General features: G+C 43.0%; 4 protein-coding genes across 7 annotated transcripts; 3 read left to right on the top strand and 1 right to left on the bottom strand.

Annotated features, from left to right (window-relative positions):
• Window positions 1-1,910: 1,910 nt before the first annotated feature.
• On the top strand, window positions 1,911-13,824 carry srp72 (signal recognition particle 72). 2 transcript variants are annotated; one of them, XM_078788436.1, is made up of 20 exons: window positions 1,911-1,995; window positions 4,345-4,485; window positions 6,137-6,257; window positions 6,352-6,472; window positions 8,163-8,306; window positions 8,388-8,499; window positions 8,577-8,608; window positions 10,382-10,506; window positions 10,584-10,641; window positions 11,439-11,570; window positions 11,647-11,775; window positions 11,849-11,921; window positions 11,999-12,063; window positions 12,128-12,223; window positions 12,303-12,406; window positions 12,649-12,726; window positions 12,809-12,946; window positions 13,029-13,066; window positions 13,166-13,325; window positions 13,413-13,824. In XM_078788436.1, the coding sequence occupies exons 3-20, from the start codon at window positions 6,229-6,231 to the stop codon at window positions 13,582-13,584; spliced, it is 1,806 nt and encodes a 601-aa protein (XP_078644562.1). In that variant the 5' UTR covers window positions 1,911-1,995; window positions 4,345-4,485; window positions 6,137-6,228; the 3' UTR covers window positions 13,585-13,824. The 2 variants fall into 2 exon arrangements, with proteins under 2 accessions (XP_078644562.1, XP_057920337.2); XM_058064354.2 differs by lacking the exons at window positions 1,911-1,995; window positions 4,345-4,485 and adding an exon at window positions 5,588-5,751.
• LOC131114902 (leptin receptor overlapping transcript-like 1) lies at window positions 2,629-5,228 on the bottom strand. Its single transcript, XM_058064355.2, has 4 exons — window positions 5,100-5,228; window positions 4,335-4,410; window positions 3,186-3,372; window positions 2,629-3,117 (listed from the first exon to the last, which is right to left on the bottom strand). The coding sequence occupies exons 1-4, from the start codon at window positions 5,113-5,115 to the stop codon at window positions 3,001-3,003; spliced, it is 396 nt and encodes a 131-aa protein (XP_057920338.1). The 5' UTR covers window positions 5,116-5,228; the 3' UTR covers window positions 2,629-3,000.
• Window positions 13,825-14,178: 354 nt separating the features above from the next.
• Window positions 14,179-15,793, top strand: LOC131111857 (snRNA-activating protein complex subunit 1-like). Of its 2 annotated transcripts, XM_058064133.2 has the most exons (2): window positions 14,179-15,217; window positions 15,299-15,793. In XM_058064133.2, exons 1-2 carry the CDS (start codon window positions 14,612-14,614, stop codon window positions 15,659-15,661), a joined length of 969 nt encoding a protein of 322 aa, XP_057920116.2. In that variant the 5' UTR covers window positions 14,179-14,611; the 3' UTR covers window positions 15,662-15,793. The 2 variants fall into 2 exon arrangements, with proteins under 2 accessions (XP_057920116.2, XP_057920115.2); XM_058064132.2 differs by having other exon boundaries at window positions 14,179-15,786.
• Window positions 15,794-17,863: 2,070 nt separating this feature from the next.
• Window positions 17,864-20,497, top strand: arl9 (ADP-ribosylation factor-like 9). Of its 2 annotated transcripts, none has more exons than XM_058061018.2 (4): window positions 17,864-18,249; window positions 18,480-18,657; window positions 19,565-19,740; window positions 19,852-20,497. In XM_058061018.2, exons 1-4 carry the CDS (start codon window positions 17,998-18,000, stop codon window positions 20,020-20,022), a joined length of 777 nt encoding a protein of 258 aa, XP_057917001.2. In that variant the 5' UTR covers window positions 17,864-17,997; the 3' UTR covers window positions 20,023-20,497. The 2 variants fall into 2 exon arrangements, with proteins under 2 accessions (XP_057917001.2, XP_057916990.2); XM_058061007.2 differs by having other exon boundaries at window positions 18,477-18,657.
• Window positions 20,498-24,640: the final 4,143 nt, after the last annotated feature.

The raw sequence follows: 24,640 nt of genomic DNA, 5'->3' as shown, positions 1-24,640 counted from the left end.
GCACTTGCCAATGCATCCGGATGAAAAACACTAGGCTGGCTTTAAGTCATTCCTACCAAAGATGTATGATGGGTTTTTTTCAACACTACCACTCACTCCCAAAGACGCATAAATACGGCTTGGGTTTTTTAGCGTGGGAGGCACAAAGAGGTGATGATGCAACTCCACAATGGAAGAAGTTTGATACAGCCTCTCTCATTGGTGTCTTTCACCATGAAAGGTTAATGTGTTTTAATTGTTGGAACGGCAATGTTTATTATTATTATTATTATTACATGTGTTTCCTTGCATTTTTGGATGGTCAGGCCCGGTGCAAAATGTGGTATTAGAAAGGTCCTGAACACAACACAAACTTTGATGGGCAATGACGATTCACCACAAAAATGTAAACGTTAACAACACACCTAGGAGACCCGAGTTCAATTCCACCCTTGGCCATCTCTGTGTGGAGTTTGCATGTTCTCCCCGTGCATGCGTGGGTTTTCTCCGGGTACTCCGGTTTCCTCCCACATTCCAAAAACATGCTAGGTTAATTGGCGACTCCAAATTGTCCATAGGTATGAATGTGAGTGTGAATGGTTGTTTGTCTATATGTGCCCTGGGATTGGCTGGCCACCAGTCCATGGTGTACCCTGCCTCTCGCCTGAAGACAGCTGGGATAGGCTCCAGCACCCCCGCGACCCTCAGAAATGAATGAATTTCAATCAATAACTGGGCATATCAGAAACGATGTTCCAAAAATGCGTTTATTTAAAAAAAAAACTCCACCATGCTGAATTCTCCCTCCAAAAAAAACCAAAAAAATAGTACAGAACATGAAGATGAAGTGTGGCTTATCAAATAATAAATACAACATGAGTGCAGGCGTGGGAGGAAACTACTAAAACAGCAACACACACACAGAGGCCCATCCCACAGCTACAACAAATATTCCCATATTCCACATTTTGGACTTGATGTTTTTAGTTTGTAAAGATTTGCCACCAGAGCGTTTAGTTTTACCCAATAAATGGTGTCAGTAGTTTTCACAGACCTGCTGCCTTCATTCAGTGCTTTTTAGTACAACCATTTCTTCACTGAGGAGCTGATGTCTGGATGAATATGAACATAAAAGATGACCGTGGGTTTTAGTGTGCAGTTTTACTGTAGTATTGCTGAGAAGGACATAACAAAATGGGTCGGGGTCCATCTGACTTATTTAGGTGATACTATGAGAAAAAAAACATTACTTATTGTCCTTTTTTTGGGTTTTGTTTAGTATGCCAAGTCTGCAACAAGGGCTTACATATTGTGTATTGTGTATGTTACTCAGGATTCCCACCCTTAATAAACACACATGACCATACAGTGTGTTAGCAGTTGGCAAGCCAGCATAGTGGTACTTTACTGCCACCTAGTGAAGGGGAGTGCACAAAAAGCATGATAGACAGCCCTGACATTGCCCTAACAGGGGTCAGGAACCTTTGGGGCTCAGAAAGCCACATTTTTCATATATTTTTTTAACATGGATTACAGCTACATGTGTGTATTTTAAGCATGACCAACAATTTCAGAATAGTAAGTCACAAAGTATGATTTTTAATAACATTGTTATACTGATGCTAATAATGGGAGAAAAAAGATTCTTACCATTAATGCAACTTCTGGTGGTTTTGCACCGTACGCCGTATCCATATTTGATTACAGGTCACCTCTTGATGACCCGGATAGGCTACCGTTTTACCCAGTAATATTGGAGTTTTGGAAGGAGAGCTGGTATTGGCTCTGGCCACCTGCATTGCAGTAGAAAATGGATGGATCCAAATGCATAAAAAAGTTGAATATTTTGAAGATTTAATACTGTGATTTCTTTCATGTTTTATTTAAAATGTCAGTGGAAAAAAAATAACAAAAATGCATTTGATTGTGTTAGGACATGTCTGAGAGCCAGATGCCGTCATCAAAAGAGCCACATTTGGATCCTGAGCCATAGGTTCCCTACCCCTGCCTGATAAGGTCAGATATTAAACATTCTTTCCAGTATTTTCACAGGCATCACTGATGGCAAATTTTGTTTGCTAATAGGGGCGTCACAAGATTTCGTGTTGTTAGAGCTTGCTAGATTAAAACATGACACGATATCTCGTCTTGTGGAAACGAGGCCTGGGATGATAATAAATAAATGAATTAATCACATGGATGCACTGTGGATTCTAAATTGTCCATAGGTATGAATGCGAGTGTGAAAGGTTGTCTGTATGTGCCCTGCGATTGGCTGGCGACCAGTCCAGAGTGTACCCCACCTCTCCATAGGCTGGATAGGCTCCAGCATAGTCCCGCAACCCTAGTTGAGAATAAGCCGCATAGAAAAGGAATGGATGGAATTAATCACATAATAAATTTGCCAGCTTGAATATGTTGCCATGTGCATGCTTATCTATTTTCCTTGTCTACCGCCTCCAAACAGGCAGGAAGAGGGTTCACTCTGTGCATTGGTTTCCAAACCTTGGCATGTTTGTTCCACAAAACCACAGCATGAATGTAGTGAACCCTTTTGTCAGTCGTACAGTCTCGGTGGGTGGAGGCGGGGGCCGCTAGCATACGCACAGATTGCAAGAGAGTGTAATGTAGATAAATGAAATTAGTAGATTGCAATATATTGTCATGTTTTAATTGTTTTTACATTTCACTTTTCTTAAAATGTTAAAAGCTGGTCTTGTTCTTGTAGACCCAATGTCGTATATCGGCTCATCTCATGAACTGACTGTCTTGTTAACACCCCTACTCGCTCAAAAATGAAAATATGGCAGCAGCAGATGTACAGTCGAGCATGTTACACCCCCCCCACCTTGTGCCAGTTCAACATGAAGCAGGCGTTCAAAAGACAAGTAAATATTGCACGAGCCTGGAGTGAGTCTACAGATGGGCGGCCATTGTATAAATCATAACAAGGACCAAATTATAATAAAAATAAAGCTAACAATAAAAACTCAACCAATCCCCCCTCCCCCCTCTGATGTTTTACCACTGCTGCCAGCTGAAGTCGTCATTGGACCCGAAGACCAGGAAAAAGCCCAGGATGGTCCCGAAGATGACGATGTTGCCCGTGAGCACAAGCGCACACGCCCCCCAGGCGATCTGCCCGACAGAACTCCATCTTAAATGCCACAATGACATTTTATACGACTCAAAACTGTGGGACTTACCACTTCGGCTCTGGCGAAAACAATGGGCAGGCCGAAGGCTGAGATGACGATGCCCGTTGTGAGGAAGATGGCCAGCTCTTTGCAGGCATTGCTGGCCGAGTCGGTGTCGTCGACAACCCGCCTTGAGATGCAGTACGGGATGGGCGAGAGGATGTAGAAGAAGAGGAGGAACAGCGGCCAGTATTTACTGCACACAGAGGGAAAGTAGCCGAGTCATGCACGCTGATAGGCTGCCATGTAACCACACAGGGAGGAGGAAGACTTAAGTTTTAAGAAATAGACTCAACAAGAAAGTACCGTATTTTCTGGACTATAAGTCGCTCCAGAGTATAAGTTGCACAAGGCCACTTGTACATAAGACGTAGTAGAGTATAAGTCACATTTTTTGCAGGTAATTTATTTGACAAAACAGACATTATAGCATCTTGGAAAGCAAGTTCTAACAATAATAAAAGAATAGAGAACAAGTAAGTACTTAATATAATAATATATGCAATAACACTCAAAGTTAACTTTTACACCTAGTAGAATTTGAATTAATTAGGCATTTGACTACATTCACTGCACTGAAAAAAAACAGCACTGTCACCATTAATTTGTAATTTTTAAAGAAATAGGAATATCCATCTGTATGGAAACAGAAGCTCAGAACATTCTGTATCATAACGAGTAAGTGAATGCTGTCCAGAGGAGAATTCTGACTCATTAGCCACGTTTACATGAGGAGTTTTTCTCTTTCCGAATGGAATCTTTCCGAATGACTTTTCCGAAAACAATGATATGGAAAGGAATATGCCAATCTTGTGTCTACATGCGCCGCTATAATCCAACAGAGTAGTCAATGGGGCATGCGCAGTAAAACGTAAACATCAACATCACATGATACCGACTTCCCCGAGTTTTTCTTTCACTTGTTGGAATAACTACGTATTGCCAGTTTTTCGTTCGTCCAGTCTTGAAATGTAGTTTGAATCAAAAACAAACTTTCCTTAGCAGTCCAGTGCCGATTGCTCGCCTCCATTTTTTTTTTTAATCGAAGAACGTCTGGAGCTGCGTGTTACGTCATATCTCAGCCTTCGCTGAAAGAACGCACCCGGGAACAGGAAAAGATAAAGTTCTATCTTGCTAATATCTGATATTAGTACTCACTCATACACAGGCAGGGCACATCCCAGCATGAGGAACATGAGGCCAATGGCCCCTCCAAAGGACAGTGTGATGAGAGCTACAACAGACAGATGCAGTTTGTGAGGTACACCTACAAGGGAGCTATGACAAATCATCCTTTACAACGATTGAGGTATTATTATTATTATTATTATTATGCAACATCTCCACGTGAAGTATGCACGTTCTCCTCGTGCTTGCAGGGGTTTTCCCCGGGTACGCCAGCTTCCTCCCACATCCCAAAAGAATGCATCCTAAACCTCATCCCCTCTTGGCTACCACGTGATTAACCAGCTGATTAAACGTGTGACAATACCCCAAACACTGCCATAACGACCCCCCTTTACGTATGTAGTCCATACTTAACAATCCTGGAAAGCGTTACTTTACACTAGCACACAAGCAGCATCCTAATTGGCAAGTAATCACTGAAGTTAAGCTTTTGCTAGCGTTAGCCTATTAGCGATAATTACTATTACCAAAAGGCTATATCAGACCTTCAAGTCAAACTGTTGTGCCCAGCACATAGTAGTAGTTTCATTAATTGACACAGCAAAAAAGACAAGGTAAATAGAATATTTTGAGCTAATGATAACGACTATGAAGCGACTAGCACTTTTCCACGCTATACGGTTAGCTAGCTAAAAATGGCAAAGACGTCCATAAGCTTCAACACGTTAACGTGATGTCCTGGTTAACTTTGGGTATTTATTCTATTTCTCTGATGATAAGCATCCACTGCCGCACCTTTAATCCCAGCCATTTCCCCTGAACAAAGGGTCGACACAACAGCCGGCCAGATGACAACAGCTCCCCTCTTCCTCAGCGGACTGCGACTGAAAATCAGTGGTGGTTAGCGAGATGCTTTCACTGACTCGGCCCAAAGTCGGAAAAATTAAATCTTCATCAGACGGTTCTTCGTATAATATTAATACCAGTCGTATCGATTGTGTTTTAAGTATGATTTACACATACAATTAGGTATTAACTATTTTTGTTTTTATTTCAAGTTTAATCTGAACATTATTGCGATCACCAAATCTTTACGTTTCTACATGAACATATTAAAGGTGTTGTAGCAAAAGTCAAAATGAGCTCAATATTTGATATATTTTGATATTTGATAATATGGCACTAATGCTTCTTAGAACACAAAACACGACAGCCATAGGTTCACAAAAGTCGGATAATCAGTGGCATTTTGAAATTTCCCAGGATACATTAAAGCTCTTAATATTGACCCGGAAATGTTACAAAACTACATCCGAATCTTAGTACATAGTAGTCCACTCAGCAAAGATGGCGAGCGGGGGGCTCTCCACGGCGTCGCTGTGGACCGAAGTGAACCGCTGTGGGCAGAATGGAGACTACACAAGAGCCCTGAAAGCGCTTGGTAAAAGTAGGTGTCCGTGTTTTGGAATGTTATAGCTCCGTGTGAGCCAAGATGGTTTACTTGTGGCTCCAATTAGCAGTGCTCTGGCTAACTCCCTGAGCAGCCTTTAGCATGCGGCTAGGCTAAGGGCCGTATGGCACTTTAATGTCTACTCTCAGATGGCTTTTCTCTTTTATTGCACAATGTCACTGTCACTACACGTACTGTATAGTGTTGTTGGCTTCGCGTGTACTATATGAACTTGTAAAGTTAAGTTGCGCCGTCTGCATGTGATTTGTGACGTGTCTCTATCATGACAGCTGACTAGCCCTTCAATACTCAATACACGCTTTTCATCGTCGTTTTTGCTTTTATTATAAGAGGTTTTGTCTGCTGTCTACTTCTGTAACAGTTTTGCAAGAAAACAGAGACGATGTGACAGCCCTTCACTGTAAAACAGTTTGCCTTGTCCAGAATGGCAGCTTCAAGGAGGCTTTAAATGTCATGAACACTCATTCTAAGGTTCTCGGCAGGTAAGTCCTCTTATTTATTTGAGAGAAAACAAAAGGCTCCTTATCAATGAAGGCAGAGTTGATCAAGCATTTATTTATTTTTACTCCTCCTCAGTGAGCTTGTGTTTGAGAAAGCATACTGCGAGTATCGCCTCAATCGAGTGGAAAGTTCTCTGAAGACTATAGAAAATGCCCCCGAGCAGACGGACAAGCTGAAGGAGCTCTACGGCCAAGTGGTGAGGCATAAATGAGTGTTGTCGAATCACCAACTTTTACCTACAGTGGGGCAAAAAAGTATTTAGTCAGCCACCAATTGTGCAAGTTCTCCCACTTAAAAAGATGAGAGAGGCCTGTAATTTTCATCATAGGTACGCTTCAACTATGAGAGACAAAATGAGAAAAAAAAATCCAGATAATCATATTGTTTGATTTTTAAAGAATTTATTTGCAAATCATGGTGGAAAATAAGTATTTGGTCAAAAACAAAAGTTCATCTCAATACTTTGTGATATACCCTTTGTTGGCAATGACAGAGATCAAACGTTTTCTGTAACTCTTCACAAGATTTTCACACACTGTTGTAGGTATTTTGGCCCATTCCTCCATGCAGATCGCCTCTAGAGCAGTGATGTTTAGGGGCTGTCGCTGGGCAACACGGATTTTCAACTCCCTCCAAAGATTTTCTATGGGGTTGAGATCTGGAGACTGGCTAGGCCACTCCAGGACCTTGAAATGCTTCTTATGAAGCCACTCCTTCGTTGCCCGGGCGGTGTGTTTGGGATCGTTGTCATGCTGAAAGACCCAGCCACGTTTCATCTTCAGTGCCCTTGCTGATGGAAGAAGGTTTTCATTCAGAATCTCACGATACATGGCCCCATTCATTCTCCCATTTACACGGATCAGTTGTCCTGGTCCCTTTGCAGAAAAACAGCCCCAGAGCATGATGTTTCCACCCCCATGCTTCACAGTAGGTGTGGTGTTGTTTGGATGCAACTCAGCATTCTTTCTCCTCCAAACACGACGAGTTGAGTTGATACCAAAAAGTTCTATTTTGGTTTCATCTGACCATATTACATTCTCCCAATCCTCTTCTGGATCATCCAAATGCTCTCTAGCAAACTTCAGACGGGCTTGGACATGTACTGGCTTCAGCAGGGGGACACGTCTGGCACTGCAGGATTTGAGTCCCTGGCGGCGGAGTGTGTTACTTATGGTAGCCTTCGTTAATATGGTCCCAGCTCTCTGCAGGTCTTTCACTAGGTCCCCCCGTGTGGTTCTGGGATTTTTGCTCACCGTTCTTGTTATCATTTTGACCCCACGGGGTGAGATCTTGCGCGGAGCCCCAGATCGAGGGAGATTATCGGTGGTCTTGTAGGTCTTCCATTTTCTCACAATTGCTCCCACAGTTGATTTCTTCACACCAAGCTGCTTAACTATTGCAGATTCAGTCTTCCCAGCCTGGTGCAGGTCTACAATTTTGTTTCTGATGTCCTTTGACAGCTCTTTGGTCTTGGCCATAGTGGAGTTTGGAGTGTGACTGTCTGAGGTTGTGGACAGGTGTCTTTTATACTGATAACCAGTTCAAACAGGTGCCATCAATACAGGTAACGAGTGGAGGACAGAGGAGCTTCTTAAAGAAGAACTTACAGGTCTGTGAGAGCCACAAATCTTGCTTGTTTGTAGGTGACCAAATACTTATTTTCCACCATGATTTGCAAATAAATTCTTTAAAAATCAAACAATGTGATTATCTGGATTTTTTTTTCTCATTTTGTCTCTCATAGTTGAAGCGTACCTATGATGAAAATTACAGGCCTCTCTCATCTTTTTAAGTGGGAGAACTTGCACAATTGGTGGCTGACTAAATACTTTTTTGCCCCACTGTATTACACTGTTGTTAAGTAAAGACATCTGCCATCTGCTTAGTTGTACAGACTTGAGCGTTACAACGAATGTAAGTCTGTCTACAAGGATCTGATCAGAAACTCTCAGGATGAGTACGAAGAGGAGCGAAAGACCAACCTGGCTGCTGTCATGGCCGCCACAAGTCAGTGGGAGAAGAACCAGTTGGTAAGGCACCCGCTAGAAATGAGCAGATACTTTTCTGTGCTTGTTTTTGTGTGATTTTTAGGATTGTTTTTGTCCTTGTAGGAAGATCTGGGCCTTCCTGACTCAACGTACGAGCTTTGCTACAACGCCGCCTGCACACTGATAGGCCAGGCTCAGCTGACAGAGGCCTTCAATAAGCTGCAAAAAGCTGAAGGTCTGATTTCTATTTCTCTGCCCAATTTCACGGTTTGGTTGCAAGGCGATTTCATATTCATCGTTCTTGTTTTTCAGAGCTTTGCAGAATTTCTCTGGCGGATGATGCTGTAAGTTTCACTTCTAAAAATGTATCGTATTCCACGGGTGCATATTGGATGTTTTTGCAGTCCTTGACAATCATGTTTTTCAAATTAGTGATGTTTAATCACCATTTGCGACTACAGTGAAGAAAATAAGTATTTGAACACCCTGCTATTTTGCTATTTCTCCCACTTAGAAATCATGGAGGGGTCTGAAATTTTCATCGTAGGTGCATGTCCACTGTGAGAGAGATAAACTAAAAAGAAAAATCCAGAAATCACAATGCATGATTTTTTAACAATTTATTTGTGTGATACAGCTGCTAATAAGTATTTGAACACCTGAGAAAATGAATGTTAATATTTGGTACAGTAGCCTTTGTTTGCTATTACAGAGGTCAAACGTTTCCTGTAGTTTTTCACCAGGTTTGCACACACTGCAGGAGGGATCTTGGCCCACTCCTCCACACAGATCTTCTCTAGATCAGTCAGGTTTCTGGGCTGTCGCTGAGAAACACGGAGTTTGAGCTCCCTCCAAAGATTTTCGATTGGGTTCAGGTCTGGAGACTGGCTGGGCCATGCTAGAACCTTGATATGCTTCTTACGGAGCCACTCCTTGGTTTTCCTGGCTGTGTGCCTCGGGTCGTTGTCGTGTTGGAAGACCCAGCCACGACCCATCTTCAATGCTCTGACAGAGGGAAGGAGGTTGTTCCCCAAAATCTCACAATACACGGCCCCAGTCATCCTCTCTTTAATGCAGTGCACTCGTCCTGTCCCATGTGCAGAAAAACACCCCCAAAGCATGATGCTACCACCCCCATGCTTCACAGTAGGGATGGTGTTCTTCGGATTGTACTCTTCATTCTTCTTCCTCCAAACACGCTTATTGGAATTATGACCAAAAAGTTCTATTTTGGTCTCATCTGACCATAAAACTTTCTCCCATGACTCCTCTGTATCATCCAAATGGTCATATGCAAACTTAAGACGGGCCTTGACATGTGCTGGTTTAAGCAGGGGAACCTTTCGTGCCATGCATGATTTCACATCATGACGTCTTAGTGTATTACCTACAGTAACCTTGGAAACGGTGGTCCCAGCTCTTTTCAGGTCATTGACCAAGTCCTGTCGTGTCGTTCTGGGCTGATTCCTCACCTTTCTTAGAATCATTGAGACCCCACGAGGTGATATCTTGCATGGGGCTCCACTCCGATTGAGATTGACCGTCATGTTTAGCTTCTTCCATTTTCTAATGATAGCTCCAACAGTGGACCTTTTTTCACCAAGCTGCTTGGTAATTGCTCCGTAGCCCTTTCCAGCCTTGTGGAGGTGTACAATTTTGTCTCTGGTGTCTTTGGACAGCTCTTTGGTCTTCGCCATGTTACAAGTTAAAGTCTTACTGATTGTATGGGGTGGACAGGTGTCTTTATGCAGCTAACGACCTCAAACAGGTGCATCTGATTCAGGATGATACATGGAGTGCAGGTGGACTTCTAATGGGCAGACTAACAGGTCTTTCAGGGTCAGAATTCTAGATGATACACAGGTGTTCAAATACTTATTTGCAGCTGTATCACACAAATAAATTGTTAAAAAATCATGCATTGTGATTTCTGGATTTTTCTTTTTAGTTTATCTCTCTCACAGTGGACATGCACCTACGATGAAAATTTCAGACCCCTCCATGATTTCTAAGTGGGAGAAATAGCAAAATAGCAGGGTGTTCAAATACTTATTTTCTTCACTGTATGTCTGAAATATCTTCTTCTGTGTATAATTGCGTGTTATGTATTTTTGCAGGACATCACAGAGGAGGATATCGAGTCAGAGCTGGCCATCATCCATTCTCAGATGGCATACGTGATGCAGTTACAAGGTCGGACAGAGGAGGCGCTTCAGCTCTACAATCAGGTCATCAAGCTCAAGTAAGAATTCCTTTTAAATTTCCATACGGAGAACTGTTGTATTGGGATTGGTGTTCATTTTTAATGTGCTGTTTCAGGCCATCTGATGTGGGACTGCTGGCTGTGACTGCAAACAACATCATCACGATAAATAAGGTGGCAAGAGGGGGACGCTGCTTAGCACACATTTACGAGGGCCGTCAAAAATAGCACGTTGACAGCAGTAACTAAATGTTTTTGGTAATTATGTGGAAAATATTGATCATCATTAATGCATGCGTGTCATGTCAAGCCACTATTAAAGAGACATATATCTAACTGTCCTATATGTGCATATACTATATCTTATAACTGTCCCATCATTTATCTTTATCCTCAAAAAATACAGCAAACATGGGTGTATTTCACACACTGGCTATTAATAATCATGAATTTGAAAAGTAATTAATTTAATTGTAATCATTTGGCAACCCCTCTTCATAAAATACAGTGGTTTCACACAGTGGCAATTGGTGAGTAGTCATGATTCATTTGAAAACGAATTAATTTAATTACAAATTTTAATCATTTGACAGCCTCTCTTCATAATACTCATTTTTCATATAGCAAAAATGAGTATTTCACATAGTGGCAATTGGTGATTTAGTCATGATTAATTTGAAAACTAATTAATTACAGATTTTTAGCATTTGACAGCCACTCTTCATAAAATACAGTAAAAATGAGTTTTACACAGTGGCAGTTCATAAAATACAGTAAAAATTAGTTTGACACAGTGGCAGTTGGCGATTAGTCATGATTAATTTGAAAACTAATTTAATTACAAATTTTAATCATTTGACAGCCCCTCTACATAAAATATAGCAATTGGTGATTAGTCATGATTAATTTGAAAATGAATTATTTAAAACTTTTAAAAATTATGAATTTCATTCATATGTGATCTTTCGCAGGACCAAAACGTATTTGACTCCAAGAAGAAGGTAAAGCTGACAAGTGCGGAAGGTGTGGAATACAAGCTAGCCAAAAAGCAGCTGCAGGCCATGGACTTCAACAAAGCCCTGCTGGCCATGTACACTAACCAGGTGTGTTGAAGCAGGCCCGCTCAAAATAACTTTTATACCACAACCTCATTTGTTCTTCTTTGCTGCTATCAAAAAGGCCGACCAGTGCAGGAAACTGTCGTCTAGTCTTCAGTCCCAGAACCCCGGTCACCCTCGTCCAGTCCTGATCCAGGTGGCTCAACTGTGCAGGGAGAAGCAGCACAGCAAGGCCATAGAGTTGCTCCAGGTAGGTCCACACACCACTGCAAACACAATACTAGCAGTGTACTAACTGCCTTTTTATTTTGTTTTTTCTGTAGCAATTTTCAGACCAGCATCCAGAGAGCGCATCGGGAATCAAACTGACGATGGCACAGTTGTATTTAGTTCAAGGTGCGCATACTTTCCATGCAACAAGATTGAAAATGTTGAACTAACCAAAGCTGAAAGTGTCACAATGCGGTCCTCAGGTCACGTCACCAAAGCCTGCGACGTCCTGAGGTCCATTGAAGAGTACAAGCATAAATCGGGCATGGTAAGAGTACAGAAAATGACTTCGGTGTGCTCTCTTTTGTGCCTAAAAATGTCTGCCTCCTCAGGTGTCAGCTCTCGTGAGTATGTACTCCCACGAGGAAGACATAGACGGCGCTATTGACGTTTTTAGGCAAGCTATTCAGAACTACGAGTCAGAACAGGTTGGTTCAATATCTATACTGATTGATTGTGGAATTCACACTCTTAATATTTTTACTACCCGCTTGTCCTCATTTGTAGCCCGGCTCTGCAGCCCATTTGGCTCTCGTGCGAGAAGCCGCCAATTTTAAACTGAAATATGGACGGAAAAAGGAAGCCATTAGTGATCTGGAGCAGCTCTGGAAGTAAGTAAAAAAAAAATAATAAAATAAAAAAACAAGTGTGTTCCTCGTTTTGATAGCATTCACCATCACAAAATTCACCTTACTTTACTGTAATTAAAGAGAGCAGCTGAAAGGGGATGTCTGGTAGGATACATGGTGGTTGTCCACCCCCATGTTTCTCAAATTTAAATGTTTCAGATCATCAAACTAATTTACGTTAAAGCAAACATGGCCCTGTGTGAATAAGCGATTTCTACCAACAGGCAAAACCCGAAAGACATCCACACTCTGGCGCAACTCATCTCCGCCTACTCGCTGGTGAACACCGATAAAGCCAAATCGTATCCTTGCAACAAAATCGTCCTCCGTGTACAAGTTTTTGTTAGCACAGTAGTGTTTACCTGAACACGTCCCCCCTCCCAGTCTGAGCAAGCACCTCCCCTCGGCGGACACCATGTCCTTCAAGGTGGATGTGGATGCGCTGGAGAACTCCCATGGAGCCACATACGTCAGGAAAAAGGCAGCAAAAGTGGCGGGGGAAGTCCTTCCCAAAGAAGAAGGGTAACAGCATGTTCTTATCCATTTTTAACTGATAGAAACAACGACCATTTTTGGTTAATCGGATATGGTTTTGTCCTTTAAGCCAAGGGGATATCAAGAAAAAGAGGAAGAAAAAGAAAGGTAATTTTTTGGGGGGAGGTGGACCTAGGCAACCTCCATCTTGCTCAATGTTTGACTAGAGGTCCATTGTTTGAAACCCCCTCCACCTTGTCCCTGCAGGTAAACTACCTAAGAACTGTGACCCCAAAGCCACCCCCGACCCCGAGAGATGGCTGCCCATGAGGGAGCGCTCCTACTACCGCGGCAAGAAGAAGGGGAAGAAGAAGGAGCAAATCGGAAAAGGCACACAGGGAGCAACGGCGGCTGCTTCCGCTGAGCTGTGAGTTGAACTTCCTGTTTGTTAGCTCATTACAGTTTAAATTAAAAATATTAAAAACACTCACTTCTCCAATCGCCTGTGATCCAGGGATGCTAGTAAGACCGCCAGCAGCCCCCCGACCTCCCCTCGACCAGGCTCTGCGTCCGGCTCAGCCCCCACCAACGTCATCCCTCCACGACAGCAGAAACCCGCCTCCTCTGGGGCCACTCGTAAGAAGGCACCACAGAAGAAGAAAAAGGGGGGCAAAGGAGGCTGGTAGCCCTGGATGGAAGAACAGACGGATGGAAGGACCATACAATGCAAATTTTTTTGTTTTGTTTTTTAGGGTCCCAGTTTTTTCATTTTCAGTCAAAGCCTTCAACTCTCCTTTGTCTTATTTTGATAGCACAGGAAGTGGCATCAAATGGACTCAAAAGCTGTGTTTATTTTTAAGTTGTGACCTTCTTAGGTGAGACAAACACGAAACACATTTTAATTAAAAAGTACGAAATGAACCATATTAGGCTCATGCCTCTGTAATTTATATTTTTATATTCAACCTGGAGAAGTGGATTGCACATTGTGAGGCCTCTACCCTGAGACCCGACCCACCTGAAGACAAGGCTCCAGGCAGTCTGCTTGCGTGGCCGAGAAACCCTCCCACTCGGGAATAACGGCTATTCATTAGCTAATTCCCCACGTGATTGAACAATTATATACGTTACATTATCCGTTGTTTTTAGTTGATTAGTTGATAAGCGGTACAGCGTTCGCTGTTACCTCAAAGGCCGGTCTGTCTTAAAATATGACGCCACAGTTAGAATGTTCATTTGCATACTAACAGTGATTGGATGTTTACTGAGTGAAGGCGGGCGGTCTGCATTTGCATATTAACAGTGATTGGATGTTTACTGAGGGAAGGCGGGCGGTCTCCAATTGCCTATTAACAGTGATTGGATGTTTACTTAGAGAAGGAGGGCGGTTTCATTTGCATGCTAACAGTGATTGGATGTTGGTAGGGCCACGGAGATGAGGTGTTGTCTTTTGATTTTTTCTGGCGGAGTTTTCACCTGTAAAATTTGGATTTGGCGCGACAAGTCATTTATTTTCCCCTTGCCCCAGTAGACAGTAGTAACTGGAATGGATCAGTTCGTTGTCCAAATTACACTCGAACACCGACTACAATGCCTAATTTCGTTTAATTGGCTGCATTCAATATTAGCTAATTAGCCCCGCCCACTACATTGAAAATCGCCAGACAAGGTTGTTTGCATTTACTGTGGCTAATCCTCTTCATTTTGTCCACAATGCCTCCCAAATACGTGGACAACGTCTACGAGCCTCTGAGCGAGGACGTGGAAGATCTCCTCGGCCGCTTCCAGCAGAAAGACTCCATCCGCTTCGACGACTTCTCGGCCATCTGGAGGGACATGCGATTCTCGGATGTCTTCCTGGGCATCTTCGGCGTGGGCGAGATGAGGGAGTTCTGCAAGGTGGCCATGATCACAGCCGCCAAGTACTTCCTGCCCCCCTACTGCTTCCAAGTCCGGGTCGGAGGTCTGTACTTGATGTACGCCTTCTACAACACGCAGCTCGTCACCCCGCCTGTGCACATCCGCCTGGCTCTCAGGGACTGGGACTACGTGCAGAAGTTCCTGCAAGACTCCATGGTCTCGGGCCACCTGGATGTGGTGTACATCTACCGGAAGCTTGTCTCCTCCAAAGCCTTCCAGTACACCGCCATGCCGCATTCGCTTAACTTCCGGAAACCCAAGAGGCCCAAGAATCAGAAGTTGTGCAGCGAGATGCTGGCGAGGGCCACCGCAGTGAATGACCTCCTGTCTGAAGACTACCTGGAGGAGGTCACCAACATCCAGAACCATTATGAGAAGATGAAGCAAGACTTGGAGGAGGTCCGCCACCAGGCAGCCATGACACATACACAGTTTGCTTCACGTTTAAAGACAACTTTGACTGAGTTCGTTACATGGCAGCACAACACCTTCCATCAAACTAAAGAAGAAGATGAGGAGAAACCCATCTATGAAGAAGACAGTCACAGTAGAGCCTCCCTCCTGGCATCCATCAAGAAGAAGAGCTACGGAAAACCAGACGATCATGGATCCAAGTCCAGGAGGCACCGGCAGGGGGCGGTGCATTCGTCCAGCTCGGGACCAGAGCAGGAGCACGGCGGCCGCGAAGTCAATCCGGCCAAGCCTCTCTCGTTGCGGGCTAGGACGTGGAAGGCCCTCGGGAAGAACACGGAGAAGTCCGAGCTGGCGCCGTGGCTGCTGAGCGCCCCTGACCAGGAGGGGGTGCCATTGAGGCAGAAATGGCAGGGCCGCTTCAAGCCGTAATCACCTTTTAACCTCAGAAACATACACAGTTGATGTACAGTACGCACGTTTTGTTATAATCTAACTTTAGTTGAATTATTTAAATTTAATAAAAATGTTTATTCATAAATACCTGATATTTGATTGATTTCAACCCTGATCACAATCAGGACTGAAGGTGAAAAATATGTTATGATTTTGGAAGAGGACAAATGTTTCCCTCTGTAGCAACTGAACTATTTAGGTTACATTGTGTAAAAATAAGATTAAGATATGCCTTTATTCGTCCCTCAATGGGGAAATTTGTATTGCACAGCAGCAAGAGTACAAAATACACAATATAGAAAAATAAACAATATAAACAACCCAAGTATTAACAAAAATCAACAGTTTTTCCCAGAGTTATATACAATACAGTATGGAGATAATATGAAACCAGATGAGATATATGACCAGTCTATACACTGAGATCTTGTTAGAGAGTTAATATGAGGCATTATGGAAATACTTCACATAGAACTTAGTATATTGCATTTAGAGCCCTTAATATTGCACATGGAGGTTGATCAGATATTGCACAATGAATGGGGTCTGGAGTAACTAGACTATAAAAGCAAGTATTACACAGATGTACATAGCAGTGTAGAAGTCTATTGGGAGCGGTGCTGGTTGTACAGCCTGACAGTTGCAGGAAGAAAAGACCTGCGATATCGCTCCTTCACACACTTGAGGTGAAGCAGTCTATCACTGAAGGAGCTCTCAAGTGCTGTCAAAGTGTCCTGCAGGGGGTGGGAGTCGTTCTCCAACATGGATGATAGCTTAGCCAACATCCTCCTCTCTCCCACCACCTCCACTGGGTCAAGGGGGCAACCCAGTGCAGAGCTGGCCTTCCTGAGTCTCTTCCTATCCGCAGCCGAAATGCTGCTGCCCCAGCAGACCACTCCCTGGAAAATGGCTGAAGCCACAAGAGAGTCATAGAACGTCTTGAGGAGTGCCCCTTGCACTCCAAAAGACCTCAGTCTCCTGAGCAGATAGAGTCTGCTCATGCCCTTCCTGTAAAGTGCTTCTGTGTGATGAGTCCAGTCCAGCCTATTATTGAGGTGAACACCCAGGTACTTGTAAGATGTCACCATCTCAATGTCCATTCCCTGAATGTTCACTGGTGTTGGAGGAGAGTGGATGCGCCTGTGGAAATCCACCACCAGCTCTCTGGTTTTCCCCGTGTTGATCTGGAGGCAGTTCCGCTGGCACCAATCCACAAAGTCCTGTGTCAGTCCTCTGTACTCCAAGTCGTCCCCCTCTGTGATGAGGCCAACGATTGCAGAGTCGTCAGAGAACTTCTGCAGGTGGCAGGTTGGTGTGTTGTAGGAGAAGTCTGCTGTGTAGAGGGTGAAAAGGAACGGAGCCAGGACCGTTCCCTGCGGAGCCCCCGTACTGCAGACAACCGTGTCGGACACACAGTCCCGTGTCCTCACATACTGTGGACGGTTGGTGAGGTAGTCCAGTATCCACGATGTGAGGTGCAGGTCCACCCCTGTGTGCTCCAGCTTGTCCCTCAGAAGTGCTGGCTGGATGGTGTTGAACGCACTGGAAAAATCAAAGAACATGATTCTCACCGTGCTCCCAGGTTTCTCCAGGTGAGAGAGCGCTCTGTGCTGGAGGAAGATGACGGCGTCGTCCACCCCAGTGCCAGGTTGATAGGCGAACTGAAGCGGGTCCATCAAAGGACCCACCAGGGGGCGGAGATGGTCAAGGATCAGCCGCTCCAGGGTCTTCATCAGGTGTGATGTAAGTGACACCGGCCTGTAGCTGCTGAGGTCCTTGGGGTGCGGACAGGAACCACGCAGGATGTCTTCCACACCTGTGGCACCCTCCCCAGCTTCAGGCTCAGGTTGAAGATGTGCTCAACAATCCCGCACAGCTCGTCCGCGCAGGACTTCAGGAGCCTGGAGCTGATGCCGTCTGGTCCCGCCACCTTCCTCGCCTTGGTTTTCCATAATTGTAATTTGTTATGACTAATATGTCATCAAAATACATATTAAAGTTGTCGAAGTAAAAAACATATCGTTTATTTATATAATAAAAAATAAAACAATTGAAAAACATAGCCTCCTGCACTATATTTTGGTGTCAGTTGTGCCATCTAGTGGTCAAACCGATACACTGCATCAACATAGAGCTCCAAACCGGAAGTACGGTCGAGAAGTTCCTCCTGCACTTCCTTCCGTGTCTATTAATCCACTTGTTGATGGAGGAGTGAGCCAAGAAGGTGTTCAAGTTAATGCTCAGCCATGATGGAAATGTTTATTTAAAAACATTTAAAGCAGTTGTTAGCTTGGCGGGGTTGAGTTAGTGCCATGTTAGGCTTGAGGGAAGCCGGCGTCATCGGCGTCTCCGTGGCTCTGGCGGGAGGACTGGCCTATGTCATCTGGAACTACGCGTCCTTCTCCGGGGAGAAGAAGACCGATAAAACTCACCGAGAGAAAGCCGGGAAGGGAGTGGAAGAAACGATTTTGGAGGACAAGAGGGAAGAAGATGCCGAAGAAACAGTCGTTGATGCTGCTGTGGAGCCCGTGGTCGCCGCCGAGAGAGTGCAAAAAGCATCCGAGGTAGGCGTCGCCACAGGCGGTCATACTTTCATGGAGACCCCGGTGATGTTTTATGTGCTTTGGCGGGTCGACCCAATCATCGATAATATCGATATTAATGGTAGAGTCAGTATCTAATTGAAGAAAAATGTCAAAATTATCAAAAATAGTATTTGTTGTCACTTTGTTTAGTTATTTTACACTTTTGCAAACATTCCATGCTAATGTATCCCCATGTCTGTGTGCAGCAGCCCAGGCCAGCCAAGTCAGAGGGTACCCAAGTTCTGGTTCTGGGTCTAGATGGAGCCGGCAAGTCCAGCCTCCTGCACTGTTTGGCCATCGGCAGCCTGGATGTGGATTTGGAGCCGACGCACGGCTTTCACGCCGTTTCCATTAACAGAGAAGACCTGCAAGTTGAGTTCCTGGAGAGTAAGTCCCGTTAGGACTAGTGATTTAGGGGTGTGTATTGGCAAGAATATGGCGATACTATACGTATCACGATACTAGGCTCACGATATTGTTAACAAGGTGATATTTTTTTATTTTTCTTGTAGTTAAAGATTATTTCCTGGGAAAACTGAATTACACCAGCAATATGCACTTACTAAACACATTTTTATTCCATTAGAACAGTATGTTATGCTGTATCACAAACTTTCCTCTGTAAAAACTTGAAATAAAGCTTTAACATCCAGCTTTAAATTTACAAATAAAAAACAATGAATGAAATTATGTCTCAAGATCCTGCTCAAATGTTCACATTCTATTAGCTGTAAAAAAAAAATGCAGAGTATAAAGTCCCTGACTTATCCACCATCAGAAGAGTATTTTTGTGGAACAAAGTAACTAACATCAGTAAAAAGTCCTTTTAGGATGCTTGAAATAACCATTATTTAACAAAATAGTGATATCAATTAGAAAAACAAAATACCTGCAATATTACAGTACTACTTTTGTAGTATACAAAAGGACCTTGGCATTGCTTGCTAGCGGCAGGTCCTCATGGTGTCTCGCTAAGTGGACTCGCAGATCACACATTTTCCAAACGGCATGGGTTTTGTCCATTTCTGCACACCCTACTTTGTGTAGAAATCCAAAATGTGTCCACACTTCAGCCTTGTACGCCGCAGGGGCCGCTGTTATGTGCTGGCATTCGGCCATGTTGAACTGTGTTTATGTGTGAGGACGTTTCAAATATCCATATCATACTTTTTAATATTGATACAGTATCGTGGAACGAAGTATCGCGATATATCTCTGAAACGCTATTTTCTTACACCCCTAATAATGAACATCCAGCAGTTATGGCATTGCCTGGTCTTGTCTTGGCTATCAGTTGGCGGTCACGAGGCGCTGAGGCCCTACTGGCAGAGGTACATGTCCAAGGCTCTGCTGTTGGTGTTTGTGGTGGACTCAGCCGCCACGCAGCTCTTCGCTATCGTCAAGACGTTGCTGCACGGCTTGCTGAGCTCCGACCCCACCTTGCCTCTGATGGTGCTGGCCAACAAGCAGGTGAGGATGACAGCAAACACTCCAGAAGGCTTCTTAAATCATAAAAGAACCCACGGCGCCATGGCAACAGCTTGACGCTTGAAGAAGGTCCTGTTCCATCTTGTCTTCCAGGACCTTCCGGGTGCTTGCAGCATCACTGACCTCCACGACGCTTTGGAGCTTTCTCACGTTGGAGACCGTAAGATGTTCCTCATCGGTACGTGTGTGAAGAAAGGGGAGGCGGAGCTTAGCTCAGGTGTTCAGGACGCTCGAGATCTCATCCTCCAGATGGCTGGAGGCTAATAACAGTTGCTGGTTATTGTTATTAATCAGGGATGTTTGTATGTCCTTGTTAGACCTTTTTCACTGTGCACCAACTCCACTGAAACATATTAATACATCGCTGTCAAAAAGTTTTTACACACTTACGTAATTGTTTCAGATCATCAAAGTATAATTTAAATGTTAGTCAACCTTTTACGGCCCCGTGTGACAAAATGGGATTGCCCGCTAACCCCAATAACTGCAATCAAAGCGTCAAATTCAGGTCAGGACTTCTTCAGGACTACTGTTGTGGGGTCTTTTGTGACCTCTTGGATGAGTCGTCGCTGCACTCTTGGGGTCATTTTGGTTGGCTGGCCACTCCTGGGAAGTTTCACCACTTGTGGATAATGGCTCTCACTGTGTTGTGCTGGAGTCCCAAAGCGTTAGAAATGGCTTTAATAACCTTTTTCCACACTGATTAATTAATCTCAGTTATGTTTTAACTGTTTAACTGGGGAAGTGTGACATACATACCAAAAAAGAAGAAAACAGGAAGGGGGCAAACACTTTTTGACACCAGTGTATTAATAATAGGAAGTATATGTGATTATACATAATAATACAGGAAGTATATGTAATTATACATAATAATAATACAGGAAGTATATGTAATTTGACAGTCACATATAAATATGAACTGTCCAGACCTGCAGCAAAGCAAGCCTTCATTAAGCCCTTTAAGTTTTTAAATACAAGCTTTTATTTATCTACCAAAAAAGTTTAAACCTAACCAAAGATGTTTTTTTACCCAGTAACAGACTATATTTATCATTAAACTCTTCATGCTTTATTACGACTTAAGTCTGTAGCATTATGACTTATTTCATGTATGGCTTTAGCCTCTGTGTGGCCGTAATACTCATTTCAACCACCAGGAGGCGCCAAATTTCAAGAAAAGGAATGAAAGTGAAAACCTATTGGATGTATTTTTTTACACCATTTCCAGACATATATTTACATAAATACTTTATTCACAGATTATGTATTCTTAACTTGTATGGATGTTCAAATAAAAATGAACATATTTTGTATTTTGTCTTGAGTTTGGCTGCCTGATGTTTACTTAACGATATCTTAATTTAGCTGGTAAGATCTTTTACTTCACTTCTTCCTGTTGTCTTAGTACTTTACTGTGTTTGGTGTGTAGGATTACTTCAAATGTAATAAAAATATCCTCATAATGGTTGTGGTGGTTGTTTGTAGCAAAGTTAGCATGTTTTTGATGTGGAGGTCAGATGAGTTGTTGACATGTAAAAGAACCTGTGGCTCAAATTACACAACCTGCAGGTGCGGTTGCTAGGGACTCTTTTTCCCATAGCAACCACAGCTGCCTGTAGACAAACAATGCAAATGCCATGATGAGTTAGTGCACTGAAGTGCAAATATAAATAATACAGTTCATTTTCCTCATGAGGGGGGGGGGGGGTACTTGAGCCTATCCCAGCTGTCTTCGGGCGAGAGGCGGGGTTAAATAATACAATGCTCTACAGTATAACACATTACCCCCAATAGGAAATGATACTTTTTTGTTGTCCGACCCATTTTATACTGAAGCCACTGCTCTGTATTGTATATAAAAAGCATAAGAAACCTGCATGTGACCTCTCCTATTGATTTCCAGTCACAAAACATTTCCCAACACGGCCTGCTTTATCGTGCTTCCTCCCATCGGCGCCCATGCGGGCCTGGTCATATTTATGGATGGATGACATACGCAGGAAAGAAGCTTTCAATGTGCTGAGCCAACACTTCAGTCAAGACTAATAATGCTAGAAAGTGATGGACGGATGCCAGCGGCCCCATTAGAAAGCCATTAGAGAGCATCACTTGGACAGCTGAATACAGCTCGTACCTAATGTACCTAATCAAGTGGCCTGTGGGTGTAACCGGCAATGACTTATATAGTAGGGCCATTTTTTAATGTAATTGTATCGGAGGTGGACGTCTTTATTTTGGTATTGCTCGTCAGCTGTCACATTAAAAGCACACGACACGCAGCGTAATCACATCACCAGCCCGTACAGGAAGTGCCCTTTCCGGAACCGGTCTTTCTTCTCTGTAATTAAACAGGATGTAATACGCTTGATTAAAATCATAGCTGACAGCTAAACAATGACACAAACACACAAACGTGCACGTGCACGTGCACCGCGTCACGGCGTGGATGAGAGGCAATGGCTCCTCGCCAGTTATACATCATAACTGACACAAATAAAACAACACGGGAAAAACTCCTTTCATCAAGGATTAGCATAATGCTAGCTCACGGTGCACTTAGTGAAGTTGCCCCCCCCACCTCACACAAAACTCTGGTCAGTTTGTGCTGGTTTGTGCAATTGAAAAGAACCTTTGGGCTGCTTTTGTTTTTGAGTTATTACAGAGTTATTACAGAGTTATTACAGAGTTATTACAGTTATGGTCAACCAAAGGTCACCCAGCCCTCCAACATGCTCAGAATGAAACCAAAATAGTCTCATTTTTTGTGCTACGTTTTTGCTAGTTTGTGCAGTTGAAATGAACGTTTGGGCTGCTTTTGTTTTGGAGTTATTACAGAGTTATTACAGCGTTATTACAGTTGATTACATAGGTCAACCAAAGGTCACCAGGCCCTCCAACATGCTCAGAATGAAACCAAAATAGTCCATTTTTTAGTGCTACGTTTTTGCTGGTTTGTGCTGTTGAAATGAATGTTTGGGCTGCTTTTGTTTTGGAGTTATTACAGAGTTATTACAGTTTCTTACATAGGTCAGAATTATTACATGTGCGAAAATAAACCGAAGAAGTCTCATTTTTTTGTGCTACGTTTGTGCTGGTTTGTGCAGTTGAAATGAACGTTTGGGCTGCTTTTGTTTTGGAGTTATGAATGATTGAAGTTTTGGCCTATTACATAACCAGCGCCCAAAACTTATAATAATTGGCCAAAACTTAGATTGCTTATAATCTAAACGAAAGCAGTGCAAACGTTTGTTTTAACTACACAATACAGCCCAAACATAGCACCAAGAAATAAGACTATTTCAGTTCAATTCCGAGCTATGAAATAAAGTGTAATAACTCAAAAATGAAAGCAGCAAAAACTTTCATTTTAACCGCACAAAACAGCACAAACGTAGCACAAATGTAGCACAAAAAATTTTTTGACAGACAATTTGACCAGCTCTAGTGGTTAGTGCGCAGGCCTCACAGCTAGGAGACCAGGGTTCAATTCCACTCTCGGCCATCTCTGTGTGGAGTTTGCATGTTCTCCCCGTGCATGTGTGGGTTTTCTCCGGGTACTCCGGTTTCCTCCCACATTCCAAAAACATGCTAGGTTAATTGGCCACTCCAAATTGTCCATAGGTATGAATGTGAGTGTGAATGGTTGTTTGTCTATATGTGCCCTGTGATTGGCTGGCCACCAGTCCAGGGTGTACCCCGCCTCTCGCCTGAAGCCAGCTGGGATAGGCTCCAGCACCCCCGCGACCCTCGTGAGGAAAAGCGGTAGAAAATGAATGAATGAATGAATGAATTTGACCAGCGTTGGGGTCCAACACTCAGGTCAGACACTGAGGTCTTTAAACACAACATCAACTGAAGTCACTCTACAAATAAATAGCAACATAACAACCACGACTACTCTACCGGGGAGGCTAATAAACAGCTACAACTAACACTTCTTAATAATCTTAACAAGACATACTGTGGGCTACCCAGCATGCCTTGTGGAAAAGATATCCATACTGTGCGAGTTTGTTGTGAGCACTTATTGTTGTTTATTGCCTATGTAGTTGTAAGTGTGCATTTATGACGTGTTCACTAGCGTTGGGGTTCATTTAGTGTGGCTAAATGGTTACATGTGCTAACATGTGCTAACATGTGCTAACATGTGCTAACATGTGCGCAGTCTGCAAAGGGCTAAGTGCGTCCTTCAAAAAAAGACAAGAGAACATAAGACGTAGAAGAAGACTTGGCACAGTAAAATGTTGGCATCTGGGATTGTGGAAGCGTCCAGGAAATTCCTCACAGCGACGTTCCAGTTATCTTAGCAACAAACAAAGCTAACTTCCATTTACATTCTGCACACGCTCTTTTGGGGATTTTATGGTCAAACATCAGAACGTTTGCCGAACCCTTTGGACCAATATGGAAAATAATCAGTAAATATATATATGAATATTAATTTGGTAAATCCTGCGATAATTAATCAGAAAAAATGGTAACCTTTGTTACACGGATGACCACATGACACCTAACATTTACACTTTATTCATTCATTCATTTTCTACCGCTTATCCTCACCAGAGCCACTTTATTCTTATCATAATAATAATAATAATAATAATTCTCTTAAATCTACTTAGTTTTTTTCTTCTACGTTTATAATTTATTTTTGTAATATTACAACATTTTTCTCATGAATTAACAACTATTAAAAACAACAATGACAACTAATATTACACCTTTTTTTTCTAGTACATTTATGACTTTATTCTCGTAAATATCTGATTTTTTTTCTTGTAAGTTTACAACTTTCGACTTGTCATATTACGACTTTTTTCTTCTGAAAAAAATGATCTGAGATTTCAAGAATAAAGCTAAAAAAAATATGTTCTACATT

The sequence above is a fragment of the Doryrhamphus excisus genome, linkage group LG23, assembly GCF_037039965.1.
Source record: "Doryrhamphus excisus strain RoL-2023G ecotype Guam linkage group LG23, RoL_Dexc_Guam_v1.1, whole genome shotgun sequence".
NCBI classification, from domain to species: domain Eukaryota; kingdom Metazoa; phylum Chordata; class Actinopteri; order Syngnathiformes; family Syngnathidae; genus Doryrhamphus; species Doryrhamphus excisus.
This window is presented reverse-complemented; position numbering and strand designations above follow the sequence as displayed.

Excerpts from the sequence above, each read along its gene's own strand:
- LOC131114902 (XM_058064355.2), bottom strand. Across the intron at positions 3,373-4,334 it reads TGTGCCCTGCCTGTGTATGA|TAAATACTGGCCGCTGTTCC; the intron begins GTGAGTACTAAT and ends CTCTGTGTGCAG. Across the intron at positions 3,118-3,185 it reads TTTTCGCCAGAGCCGAAGTG|ATCGCCTGGGGGGCGTGTGC; the intron begins GTAAGTCCCACA and ends TCTGTCGGGCAG.
- srp72 (XM_058064354.2), top strand. The coding sequence starts at position 5,652 with ATGGCGAGCGGGGGGCTCTCCACGGCGTCGCTGTGGACCGAAGTGAAC. Across the intron at positions 12,727-12,808 it reads AACACCGATAAAGCCAAATC|TCTGAGCAAGCACCTCCCCT; the intron begins GTATCCTTGCAA and ends CCCCCCTCCCAG. Across the intron at positions 12,947-13,028 it reads GTCCTTCCCAAAGAAGAAGG|CCAAGGGGATATCAAGAAAA; the intron begins GTAACAGCATGT and ends TTGTCCTTTAAG.
- LOC131111857 (XM_058064132.2), top strand. The coding sequence starts at position 14,612 with ATGCCTCCCAAATACGTGGACAACGTCTACGAGCCTCTGAGCGAGGAC.
- arl9 (XM_058061007.2), top strand. The coding sequence starts at position 17,998 with ATGTTAGGCTTGAGGGAAGCCGGCGTCATCGGCGTCTCCGTGGCTCTG. Across the intron at positions 18,658-19,564 it reads GCAAGTTGAGTTCCTGGAGA|TTGGCGGTCACGAGGCGCTG; the intron begins GTAAGTCCCGTT and ends CTTGGCTATCAG. Across the intron at positions 19,741-19,851 it reads TGGTGCTGGCCAACAAGCAG|GACCTTCCGGGTGCTTGCAG; the intron begins GTGAGGATGACA and ends CTTGTCTTCCAG.